General features: G+C 40.8%; 1 protein-coding gene across 3 annotated transcripts in view; it reads left to right on the forward strand.

The window, feature by feature from the left end:
• Window positions 1-12005, forward strand: part of plcb3 (phospholipase C, beta 3 (phosphatidylinositol-specific)) — a 64756-nt gene that overhangs the window by 11557 nt on the left and 41194 nt on the right. For all 3 annotated transcript variants that reach the window (XM_058394306.1, XM_058394307.1, XM_058394308.1), the window contains exon 2: window positions 10033-10119. In XM_058394306.1, the coding sequence (XP_058250289.1) occupies window positions 10033-10119 (87 nt within the window). The remainder of the gene's footprint in view (window positions 1-10032; window positions 10120-12005) is intronic.

Consider the following 12005-nt stretch of genomic DNA (forward strand, 5'->3'; position numbering starts at 1 on the left):
CTCACGCATCCTGTTTATGGTGAGGACAGACGTACACACTGCATAACTCATATTACACATTGTGCACATATGTCCCAAAGATGTGCTATTTTATGTGGTATGGCTTTCCCCCGGCTGTACCAAGCATCAAGCATGAAAGCAGTAGGTCTGTTACATGCAAACATGGCCTGTGCTGACTTTGCTCATCTCCGGAGGGGCTTTCGTGCCACCTCTTTGAAAAGCTGAGACTTGTTTTTAATGATCCCCATGAATGAATCTGCATTCATCCTAACACGGAAATGGGATTTGTGAGGAATTACGAGGCTTTTGCCCTCTGCATATTTTAACTATAAAACGGGGGAAATCCATGGGCACTTCCCTGAAAGCTTAGCTGTGTCCGGATATTCCTACTACCCTACTAAGCAGTACACCCACGGAGTATTATGACCGAATTGCAGTATGCATGAAACAGGAGGCGAGAAATACCCGGATGACTAAATAATTCCGCCGTGATTCAGCAGAATGGAGCCATTGGACACTGCGCTGTCCCAAAAGCCAACAGGAGTGGTGTTGAAAAGCTGTGTGTAAGTGTTATAGGTATTAAACCTTAATCCTTGTGGTTAAACCGTACTTGTTATGAACACCTGGCGGCATTGTTAACTTGTTGAAGGGGGCTTTGGTTGCTCAAGTGGTTAAGGCTTTAGGTTGTTGTTTGGAAGATGCTAACCTGCCATTGTTGGGCCCTTGAGCAAGGCCCAAACCCCCCTGCTCTAGAGGTGCTGCATCATGGCTGACCCTGCCCTCTGACCCCAACCCTCCAAGGATGGGATATGCAAAGAAAGAATTTTACTGTGCAATAATGTATATGTGACAAATAAAGGCTAATACTACTTTTAAAAAACAGTTGTGGTTTTTGGTTAATCTCACATTGTAGATCACATGACATCAGTTACATTAGTCATGTAAATGATCATATATGGGATATATTTTCCTTCTCTAATACTTAAAGGTCAGCATTTTAGATTTAATCAACTAATGTGTCTATGTTCATTGATCAAATAGCAAATATTATTTTACTATTTTATTATATCATATTTAAAATGAGAGAAATTGCCCTTAATGATGTAAGCATCCACACTAATATGATGTCTCTTGCTGAACTTGGGGTTAAGGGCAGCTTCTCTGCTTTCCATGTAGGAATTCCATTGAGGAATTGAGGACCGTTTTTTCATTTCTTGTTCCTAGTTGAAGACAGAAATACATATGATTGCACTGAAGAATGTCCCAAATTACTGATTGATTTCCCCCCTAATGAAAGGCCTTTTGTTTGAGGCTGTCTGGTGCAGCTCATCTGTGAGGCCCTCTGAGGTATTGCTGTGCATTACTCTAGGTAACTTGCTTGTGGTACATCTTGTACATCTTTGTAGCTCTTTGGTACTGCTCATCCTTGAGGGCCTCGGAAGTGGTACTTTGACCACAACACCTTAAAGACGAAATTCTTCTCATTTGTAAGTGCTTCTGTGTGCAAGAGTGTATTGTGGCTCTCTGGTGCAGCTCGTTCATGAGACCCATCATGGATCTCTGGTGCAGCTCATTTATGAGGTCTTAGAAGCATTACTTTGTAGTTCTCTGGTGTGGCTCATCTTTAAGACTTTCTGATGCGCTGCCTGGGGGTCCTCTGATCTAATTCAACTATGAGGTGTTCTTAAGTAGTAATTTTGTGGTTCTTTGGCACAGCTCATCCATTAGGCCCTCTAGAACAGTACATTGTGGCTCTCTGGTGCAGCTCATCTAAAAGGCCATCTGAAGCAGTTCTGTGTGGTTGTTTAATGCAGTTCATGTTTGAGGTCCTCTGAAGTAACACTTTGTGGTTCTTTGGTGCAGCTCATTAATGAGGACCTCTGAAGTAGCGCCATACTTCGTGCTTGCTTGTGGTGCATTTTTGCATTCAATCACACACGTTTTAGGCAGTGCTTTATGGCTCTCTGATGCAGTGCTTTGTGGTTATCTGCTTCAGCTCATCTGATAGGCCCTCGGATACAGCAGTCTGTTCTTCTGAGCCCTCAGAAAAATGTTCATTTGGTACACTCGCTCCAAAAGACTCTTAGAAACAGTGCTATGGCCAGTGTCGACTCTTACTTGTGTGTTAATGAATGTCTCACCACACACAGAAACATGCTTGCGAATACTTGTCACTGAGGTGAGCGATTGAAGGGTGGTGTTACAACAAAATGCCACTTTGTCAATCTCAGCTTCCCGCAATTCACATGTGGGTGTGTTTGACCTTTGCACCCTGCCTCCAGCCTTTCCTCTCTACCTCGATTAGGATTGTTGGGTTGTTCCTGAGGGAGACCTGGCACTGTTTGTGTATGGGTGTGTGTTTGTCTTACGCTGCTAGAACGTGCAGGGAGGCTGCAGTAAATCATTGAGGTCATTTCATTGCTGCTCAAAGGTCTCGCTATGTCCATCCGTCTCCTGTCTTTCTCTGAGTTTTTCTTTGTCTCCACTCTGTCTCTACCTCTAACCCTACTAGTCTCTCCTGTGTATCCCTGTCTTTTCTTTGCTAATGAGTAAACAGCTAAATTATGGAGAGTCTTAGCAGTATGCTCTTACAAATGGTCAATAGACAAACTTAAACACAGTGGGGAAACTAAACACACACTCTAATAAATGACTTGTTTACCTTCTCTCTTTGTTTCAACATGCCCAAGGAATTATACACTATGAATCTTGCAACTCTGTTCCTGACTCCAGGGCTATGGCCTTATATGTTCTTGTTCATTTTAACATGCAATGCATCTCATGTCATATTTATGGTAGGTAATTGTGATCCCTTTTAGCATCTCTTTTAAGTTGTCTGCCATCGTCATAGCTTGGTCCGTCTGCCGCTGATGTTACGCCACAGTGCTCTTTACTGTCACTAATGTTTGTTGGTATTGTATCTTGCGCACATGTAGCAATAATTCTTGAGGATGTGTACTGCCAGTTCTCTTTTTGACCACAAGACACACAGGGCAGCCATTGTACACGCATATACAGCTAGATACGGTGAAGTATGAACACTTACGAAAACATGGAGGAGATTAAAATAGCAGCGGTTCGGGTTGGCTGGATGCATAGGTTCGGATAGAGGAGAAGGAATGTAAGATGCAAAATATGTAGCTATGTAACACATTAATGTTACAGATGTTACTATATGAGGTGGGTTTATAACAATGTAGATAATTGATGTATCTGACATTGCTTTCCTTCAATGATTCCACATACTTTAAGAAATTGATTCATTTGAGGAACTGATTCATTTGAGAAACTGATTCATTTAAGTAAGGAAAGGAAAGCAAAAGTTTTGCAGTAGTAATGCATTGGTGCTTTTGCACTTCCTTCTTGCCATGCTGCACCTTTGCTGGAATTGAAATGCTTTGTTCAGTATGTTTGTAGTTGCATTCTTATTTATTTTTAACTACTGTTCAACTCTTGTGGTGAAACTGTTTGATGCAGGGGTGTGGTTAGGAGGAAGCTTGACCTAACAAAAAGATCATTGACTCACTCTTCTTTATGGAAATATTCAACATTGGACTTTCTGGCCCTTTAACAGGCCTGTCATATTCTACCCTCAGCCTGCCAATAACAATAATAAGAGGTTTGGATACAGAGTTACGAATATTAGTGTTTGTCATAGACACAGGCTCTTCTAGGTGAGAATCGGTCTGAAGCAGGAATCCCTATTAAGTAAAATCTGAAGTGTCTCTATCATATCAAATGTCACCCATTTCCAGAAAAGTGAAGTACAAATGTACCAATGTGATATTTGAGAAGAGCTCTAAAATCTTTTAAACCTGTGGTAGATATCCAGCTGCATTCATTTCTGATTTTTCAAGTATTTTGATCCCCAATGTTCCAAAAAAAAAAAAAAAAAACAACTGATCCTACTGTGTTCTGTCCAATCCAAATGCAAATTAACAAAATGAACTGTGTGCTTAGACCGTATATTATTTTTTTGTTGTTTTTTTATTTACTCTGGAGCCATTCTGTGAGGAAAAGATAATCAAGGAAATTCCTTAAGATGTTAGGTTGGAAAGTTCTTGTATACAACTGTGCCCAGTTGTATACATGAGTAAAAAGTAAGTTGATCTGAATGAAGGATGTAAATGACACTTATTACAATGACTAAGTGTATTTCACGTGCGCCTTCCTCAATTCATGTCATGATGCATCATATCCACATGCAGGCTGAATAAATATCAATCCAAATATCCCCAAATGTTTCACTCTGAGTATACAGGCTGGGCTAGAAAGAAATCAGCCCAAGCTTCATTCCTATGTGGAAAGAAGCTCAACTACATTCCTCAAGTTTAAAACATTTGTTAACCACAAACAATATGAAGTGGATGCCAAAAGTGAAACCTTATATGGGGACTTAATCCTGCCTAATCTTGCTTACCACCCCAAGCATTTACAGTCACAATGTTTAAACCCATTTCAGCACTTCCTACCCAGACCACAACTTACCGAAATGTCAGACTCAAAGTCTGTCCTTCAGCGGCTCATTGAGCAGCATACTTTTTTGCCAGTCAAAATGTTAGCAGTTATATAAAGGATGCAAAAACAGTTGGAGCTGAGCAATGAGGAAGTGTGAGCACAAATAGAATTGTTTCACTTAATTGCAGTGTGGCTGAATCTTACTTGCATTGACATGCAGTAGTGTAGAATACACATTTTGCAGCTGATTCTGAAGACATTCCTCTAATCAGTGAAATTGCTAGTACAGAATTGACTAAGCATTTTTTATATTTTAATTTAGTACAGGAATAGTTAGAGACTATTATTATTATTATTATTATTATTATTATTATTATTATTATTGAGCTCTGAGCAACTTTGATGCTGGGTAAAGGTAAAGGGTGTTTAACCCAAGTGTTAAACAAAAAAATAAATAAACGCACAATCCACCTTTAAGGGTTTATAAGCATGTTAATATCACTAGCCAAATACAAGCAGAGCCAGGAGGCCTACAAACTCACCCACTGAAATAGCTGACATAGTTTCTGCATTACTCTGTCTATTACTATGCATGTTTGTATGCGTGTGTATGTCTGTGTGAGTGAGTGTGTTTAAGAAGTGAACAAAAACATACCCCTATTGTGGTCTCTTGACTTAGCCAGGCCTCATGCTGGTCCAGTCCTTTTATTTAATAGATTGCTAAAAGGGCTGCTTTAATAGTCGACTGAGGGACTTTTTATGCTCACGGGTCCAATATACACACACACACATACACACACACTGTCTTAAGTTCTCACATAAATCCCTGCGTCATGGCATTGGTGTGTATTCCTGGAAAAATAAACATGCACTGTGTTTTGGTGTGAAGCTAACATGAGAGAGCTTAAGAGTACATGATCTTACTTTTCTGTGAGCAAGACATAGCTGGAGAGATGCTTGCTCAGGCTTGTGTACTGAGTGCAATCTTAGCTCTCATTGTATAGCTGTGGTTGTAGGGTGGATGATCTGTAAGGAATAAACAAAAGCAATTTTTTCTTCATAGCATGAATTCCACAAAATGATGGAAACATTCCTGGAGATTCTGCTCCACGTTAACATGATTGCATCACACAATTCCTGCAGATTTTATAGGGGTGCTGTTTTATGCACTGTATACTCAGATAGTGTTCAAGTGATGATCGATTGGTATTAACTGACCCAAAGTGTGCCAGGAAAACATTCCCCACACCATTACACCACCTCCACCAGCCTGGACTGTTAAAGGCAGGTTGAGTTCATGGATTCAAACTGCTGGTGCCACATTTGGTCTCTATAATCTGTGTGCCTCAGCAGAAATCAAGATTCATCAGACCAGGCTCTGTTTTTGAGTCTTTAACTGCCCAGAGTTGGTGAGTGCCGCTGCAGCCTCAGCTTTCTGTTCTTGACCGATAGCCTGATGTGGTCTTCATCTGCCTCAAGAATCAATGTGTTGTGCATTCTGAGGTGTTTTTTTTTTCTGCTCACCACAAGTGTACAGAGTGTTTATCTGAGGTACTGTAGCCTTTCTGTCACTTTGAACAACTCTGGCCATACTCCGTTGTCCTCTCTCATCGTCAAGACGTTTCCGTCTGCAGAACCGCAGATCACTGGATGTTTTTCATTATTGCACCATTCTGAGAAAACTCCAGAGACTGTTGTGTGTGTGAAAATCCCAGGAGATCAGCAATTGTAGAAATACTCAGACCAGCCTGTCTGACACTAGCAATCATGCCACAGTCAAAATTGTTGAGGTTTTTTTTTTTCCATATACTCTGATAGAAAATGAATGCTTTTTTTTTTTGCATTGCACTGCTGCCACACATTTGATTGGTTGATTAGATGGCTGTATGAAGGAACAGGTGTACAGGTGTTCCTAATAATGTGCCCAGTGAGTGTGCATCACCAATTAATGCCGGTATTGTAATATTTTAATAGCAAAAATATACATTATTGAAAAGAGATGGAGAGACTGAGCTTTTAAATTTTCTGTCATATATTGGATTAAATCTTGTACCGTTTCTAGGTATATCTCTCTTATTGTTGGCTTTTTAAAACATGAACGTTTTGTGTGAGGGGTGTGTGTGTGTGTGTGTGTGTGTGTGTGTGTGTGTGTAAATAAAATACTGATAGGGAGCTGGATCATTAAGGCTTATTAGCTTGAAGGCCAGTGTCTGTAGGGGGTGAGGAGATATTGGAATTGATCATTACTCTGCAGTATCTTTTACACTCCTTAATGAGTTTGTACTATAAGGCTAAAGGTTAAGGCCAGTGCTCCCGCTAGGACTGCTACAGACTCAGGGGAGGATATAAAATGCATGAGCAAAGTTGTAAGAAGATCAAAAAGAAAGACAACCAGTGTGTAACCATAACACACTCCTTCTCTCTGCTCTCTCTCATCTCTCTAAACCCCCCCATCACTCCTCATCTTTTCATATTGTAATGGATCCACCTGAAGGTGTTCGATGCCGATGGGTCCTGCGCCGAGATACTTTGTTTAACAAACACTGCTTTGAATGGAGGTCATTCAGGACCCACAATACAACCGTAATATATTTGTGTTTATGCAAATGCAGACAAGCAGCATACATTTTGTGTGGGGTGTGTGTGTGTGTGTGTGTGTGTGTAGCGTTTTGTGTCGACAAGCAGAAAGAGGAAAAAAAATATTCCTGCATATCTTGGCAATCGGTGAATGTTTTTTCTTTTTCCAAAAAGCCATAAATGTAATCATTGCTGAGTAGTTGATTGTCTCATTTGACAACACCCTCAATTCGCTCTGCGCTTGTGGTGTTTTGTTTATTTATTGTTCATCATTTGAGATTTTTGCAAAGGAGACTGAGAACAAGGGGAAAGATGTGTAATGGAAAAAGAAATGGAATGTACAAGCGGAACCGGGATAAATAAGACGGGATCCGATTGGCCTTTTATTTATTAAAAAGAAAAAAAAAACTGGAGAGGATGTAAAAACCAAACAAAATACAGACCAAACTAAGAATATTGTGCTCTCTTTTTGAAGGATGAGGTGACATTGATTAACTCCAGAAAGATTTTCTTCTTAAACGTTCATTTGATTTCATAAAAAAAAACATTTAAAATCTTGCATGTTCCACCACTTTCTCTGTATTATTTGATTATCTCTCTGTAGGGCTCTCTCTCTCTCGAACAGTGCACATTAAGATGAAGGTATGGGGTTACTCTGTGGATCTTGTGGCTTTGGTGCCGGCGCTTCACCTTTCAGCCATTAGACTCGACTCTAAATCCAACGGTCCCTTAGGGGCCTTGAGTTTTCTCTCTTTCTCTGAAAGCCATCCACTGATCCCAGGCATATCTCCTTCCTCTTGCTGTTTTTCATCTGTTCATCAGCACTCGGCCTCTAGCACTCGACTGGAAGGGAACCTTCTTCCAGAGCCGCGGTGAATCCTCAATTGTCTGCAGAAGACTTGTACAGTCTCTAATGACGAGTGATGTGGGGTCTGTGGCAGGAGGTCCACAGGAAATGTCTTTGTCAGACTGTCATTCAGTGGGAAGGACTGCAGAGCACATTTCATTAATTCAGCAGTCACATGGTGCACATGGTGTGCACATGGCATGTTTCAGCAGGGCAGGAAATAGCCTCTAATGTCCTTACAAATAGCTCAAGCAAATAGTGTCAGCATAAAAGACTCTCTGATTTATAATGTCCATATCAGTTAAGCTAAAAGTGTATATCTGTCCCTCTGGAGGAGGCGTGGCTTTAGTGTATATCGGTCCTTCTAGAGAAGGCGTGGCTTCAGTGTATATCAGTCCATCTGGAGGAGGCATGGCTTCAGTGTATATCAGTCCATCTGGAGGAGGCGTGGCTTTAGTGTACATCAGTGCCTCTGGAGGAGGCGTGGCTTTAGTGTATATCAGTCCCTGTGGAGGAGGTGTGGCTTTAGTGTCCGTCAGTCCCTGTGCAGGAGGTGTGGCTTTAGTGTCCATCAGTCCCCGTGGAAGTGTGGCTTTAGTGTCCGTCAGTCCCTGTTGAGGAGGTGTGGCTTTAGTGTCCATCATTCCCTGTGGAAGTGTGGCTTTAGGGTACGTCAGTCCCTGTGGAGCAGGCGTGGCTTTAGTTGTCTGTCAGTCCCCGTGGAGGAGGTGTGGCTTTAGTGTCCGTCAGTCCCTGTGGAGGAGGTGTGGCTTTAGTGTTCCTCAGTCCCTGTGGAGGAGGTGTGGCTTTAGTGTCCGTCAGTCCCTGTGGAGGAGGTGTGGCTTTAGTTGTCTGTCAGTCCCCGTGGAGGAGGTGTGGCTTTAGTGTATATCAGTCCATCTGGAGAAGCGTGGCTTCAGTGTATATCAGTCCATCTGGAGGAGGCGTGGCTTTAGTGTACATCAGTGCCTCTGGAGGAGGCGTGGCTTTAGTGTACATCAGTGCCTCTGGAGGAGGCGTGGCTTTAGTGTACATCAGTGCCTCTGGAGGAGGCGTGGCTTTAGTGTACATCAGTGCCTCTGGAGGAGGTGTGGCTTTAGTGTTCCTCAGTCCCTGTGGAGGAGGTGTGGCTTTAGTGTCCGTCAGTCCCTGTGGAGGAGGTGTGGCTTTAGTGTCCATACCTAGTGAAGGAGGTGTGGCTCAACAATACTTTCCTGTGATTAAAATCAAAACTTTTTATACTGTATTTCACTTCCTCAAAACATAAATCTAGTCATACTGAATTATTGGCTCCTTTAAATCCAAGTGCTTATAGTAAAGTCTGTCCATTCAGCGTCCAACTTGGCAGCCGTCCCAGGCAGTTATTTTCAGTCCAGGCTTCTATTCACTGGAACGGGGACAGAGCAGTATACCAGAAATGATCGACAATATGACGTTTCCTACAACAATTTGAAATGGCTGTTAAAATCTGACAGAATGTTGTGATGAATATGTGGTCTGTGGCTCCCTAAATGATTTTAAGATTACTCCACCTACTGCACATGTGTGTTTATTATTATAAATTGGGCAAACTAAATTCACACCTCAGTGTAATTGTGATATGCTAACATGTTTATCAACGTGCTTCATACAAGCTCTGTGTTAAACATTACATTCTACTCTATTCATATTTCACACCATGCTCTGGCTCTACCCTTACTGGCTCTTTAGATTGTTTGCTTCAGATAGGAAGATTTGTTATGCCACAAAGACAAGATGCACACTAATACTGAGATAACTTTTAGCTTGTTCTGCTAGTTAAAATCTTTCCGTGTCCTAGACCTAGACCATGATTTTTAAAACCATCTTAAGAGACACTGTAAAGTGCTTCTATACATTAGACGCTAGCCTTGTGGGGAACGGACTAATCGATAATAAAATTCTTTGCCAGGATCTTTTTTTTTTTCTTATTGATTAGTTGTAACTGCTCTCACTGCTGGTCAGTGAGGCGTCAGTGCTGTTTAAACATAGAGGATTTGTCCAGTAGTCTACTATAAAATATTGTGACTAGACAGCTCATAGTAACACCTTAAACACGTTTATTATCCAGAGTATGTTTTAGTCTGATTGTGTCCTAATGTATCACTCTGTGTTTGTGTGTTTGTGTTTAGGAGCCCAACAGCGGCCAGCCCACTCTGGTCACCCTGAAAGTGGACCCTTATGGATTCTTTCTGTACTGGTCCAGTGGATCAAGCAATGTAAGTGCTTTTATTTTCCTCAGTTGCTAAAACTCACTCACTGCTGGACTGGACCTCCAGAATTCATATGAAATGAAGTTCATTTGTTAGATTAATAATGAAAACACAATTTATCATTAAAAGGATTGCTCTTAACACTCAGCAGTGTATAAATAATTTTGTCTTTTGAGTTAATGGCTTAAAGATGTGATGTGAGTATAATGTCCTGTTCTTCTCTAATGCTAATCTAATTATTTCCTGTTACAATAACAGCAGCAAATTTAAATAGCAGATAAGGACCAGAGGCCTTTGTGCTCCTACTATAACACACTCCGTTTATGAAGAGCAGAAAGATGTACAGTGATAACTAAGTACTAAGTGGTTAGCATGTTTGTTTTGTACCTTTGTTGTTGGGGGGTCGATTCCTGCTTTTGCTTTGTGTGTGTCAGGGGTTTCCTCTGGGTTCTCTGATTTTCTCCACAGTCCAAAAAAATGTTTTGTAGAGTGATTGACATCTCTAGATTGTCTGTATTGAAGTGTGTGTGTGATTGTGTCCTGCAATGGGTTAGCACCCTGTCCCTCACCTTGTGCCTTGAGTCGTTCTTATAGTCTCCAGGTTCCTTGCAACCCTCTGCTAGAGAAAATGGATGAAGGTTAAGAATTTTGTGAACTATCAGGTGCGACTCAATAACCGTATAATATCTACAATACAATATCTAACCAATCACAGTTCTGTTGGTTAAGTGGTTTAAACCATAAAGTTCCACCATTTTCACTAGTATTCAGATTGATGTGTTGTCGATTTCTGGCTGTGTCAACATTCTTGTAAAACACTGAATGTACCTTTAAATCACATTAAAAACAGATAACTATATTTAACTTGCTTTTATTAAACTTATTCCTAATTTTGTCAGCTTTGTGCCACGTCCACTTCAGCCTGTATTGTTTCTCTGTTTCACTGAATGTTGCTGTCCTCTTCTCCAATCAGTCCCTTTTCATTATCCAGTTAATGTGCATCATGTTTAGTGCTCATGAATTCAATCACATTTCAGCCGGTGCAAGTAAATCACACTCTCGCCTATCCTTTCACTTTTGTGTTCTTTTTTTTTTTTCTTTTCTTTTTTTTGCTTCCTCTTTCTTTTCTTTTCATCTTTTCAGGCTTGTCAGTGAGGCATGTATGGCATGTGGTTTATTCAGCTACTGTCTCCTGTGTATTAGGATTTGATTTCCTGTAATTGCTTGTCATGTGACACTCTGTAAATGTGCATGTGAGCAGAAGACAAAAACAGAACTGTAAAAGAACTGTAAAAAAAAAAAATCTGTCCCAAAATACAAATATCTTTACTGTGTTTTATAAATAATTTTAGTAAAATCATGGGTGTATAGATAAAGGGATAGATTAGGGATAGAGAAGATTTCTGTTGTAATAAAAAGAGAACTTGTGCAAATACTTTCACACAAAAACTGAAAGTCACTTCTTCAGCAGATGAGCGCTGTGTGTGTGTGTTGTAGTATTAGGACACTAGGGCAATCTTCGCCTGAGGAGAAGCAGTAACCCTGTTTGGTGGTAGGAATAAATGCCCAGGGGAAGCCAGCCTCGTCTGTAGAGGAAAGAGGACATCTCATCTCGTCTCTTCAGTAACTGCGTACTTTTAGATTCAACGTCACTATTATTATATTTAATAATACCATTATCGCACATACCCCCCTTTTTGCTTCTCCTTCTAAGTAGCGTAAAGTTGTTAAAAGTCAGTCGCACTTCCACGAATCCACTTTTGTCCTTCTCTGACCTTTCTAATTTTCTTATCCTATACTGTTTTTTGGTCAAACACAAGCCGCATTCTCTTCTTTATGTCTGAAAACACTGCTATAAGGTGTGGTGGTGGTGTGTGTGAGAGAGAGAGTAA

The sequence above is a fragment of the Hemibagrus wyckioides genome, linkage group LG07, assembly GCF_019097595.1.
Source record: "Hemibagrus wyckioides isolate EC202008001 linkage group LG07, SWU_Hwy_1.0, whole genome shotgun sequence".
NCBI classification, from domain to species: Eukaryota; Metazoa; Chordata; class Actinopteri; order Siluriformes; family Bagridae; genus Hemibagrus; species Hemibagrus wyckioides.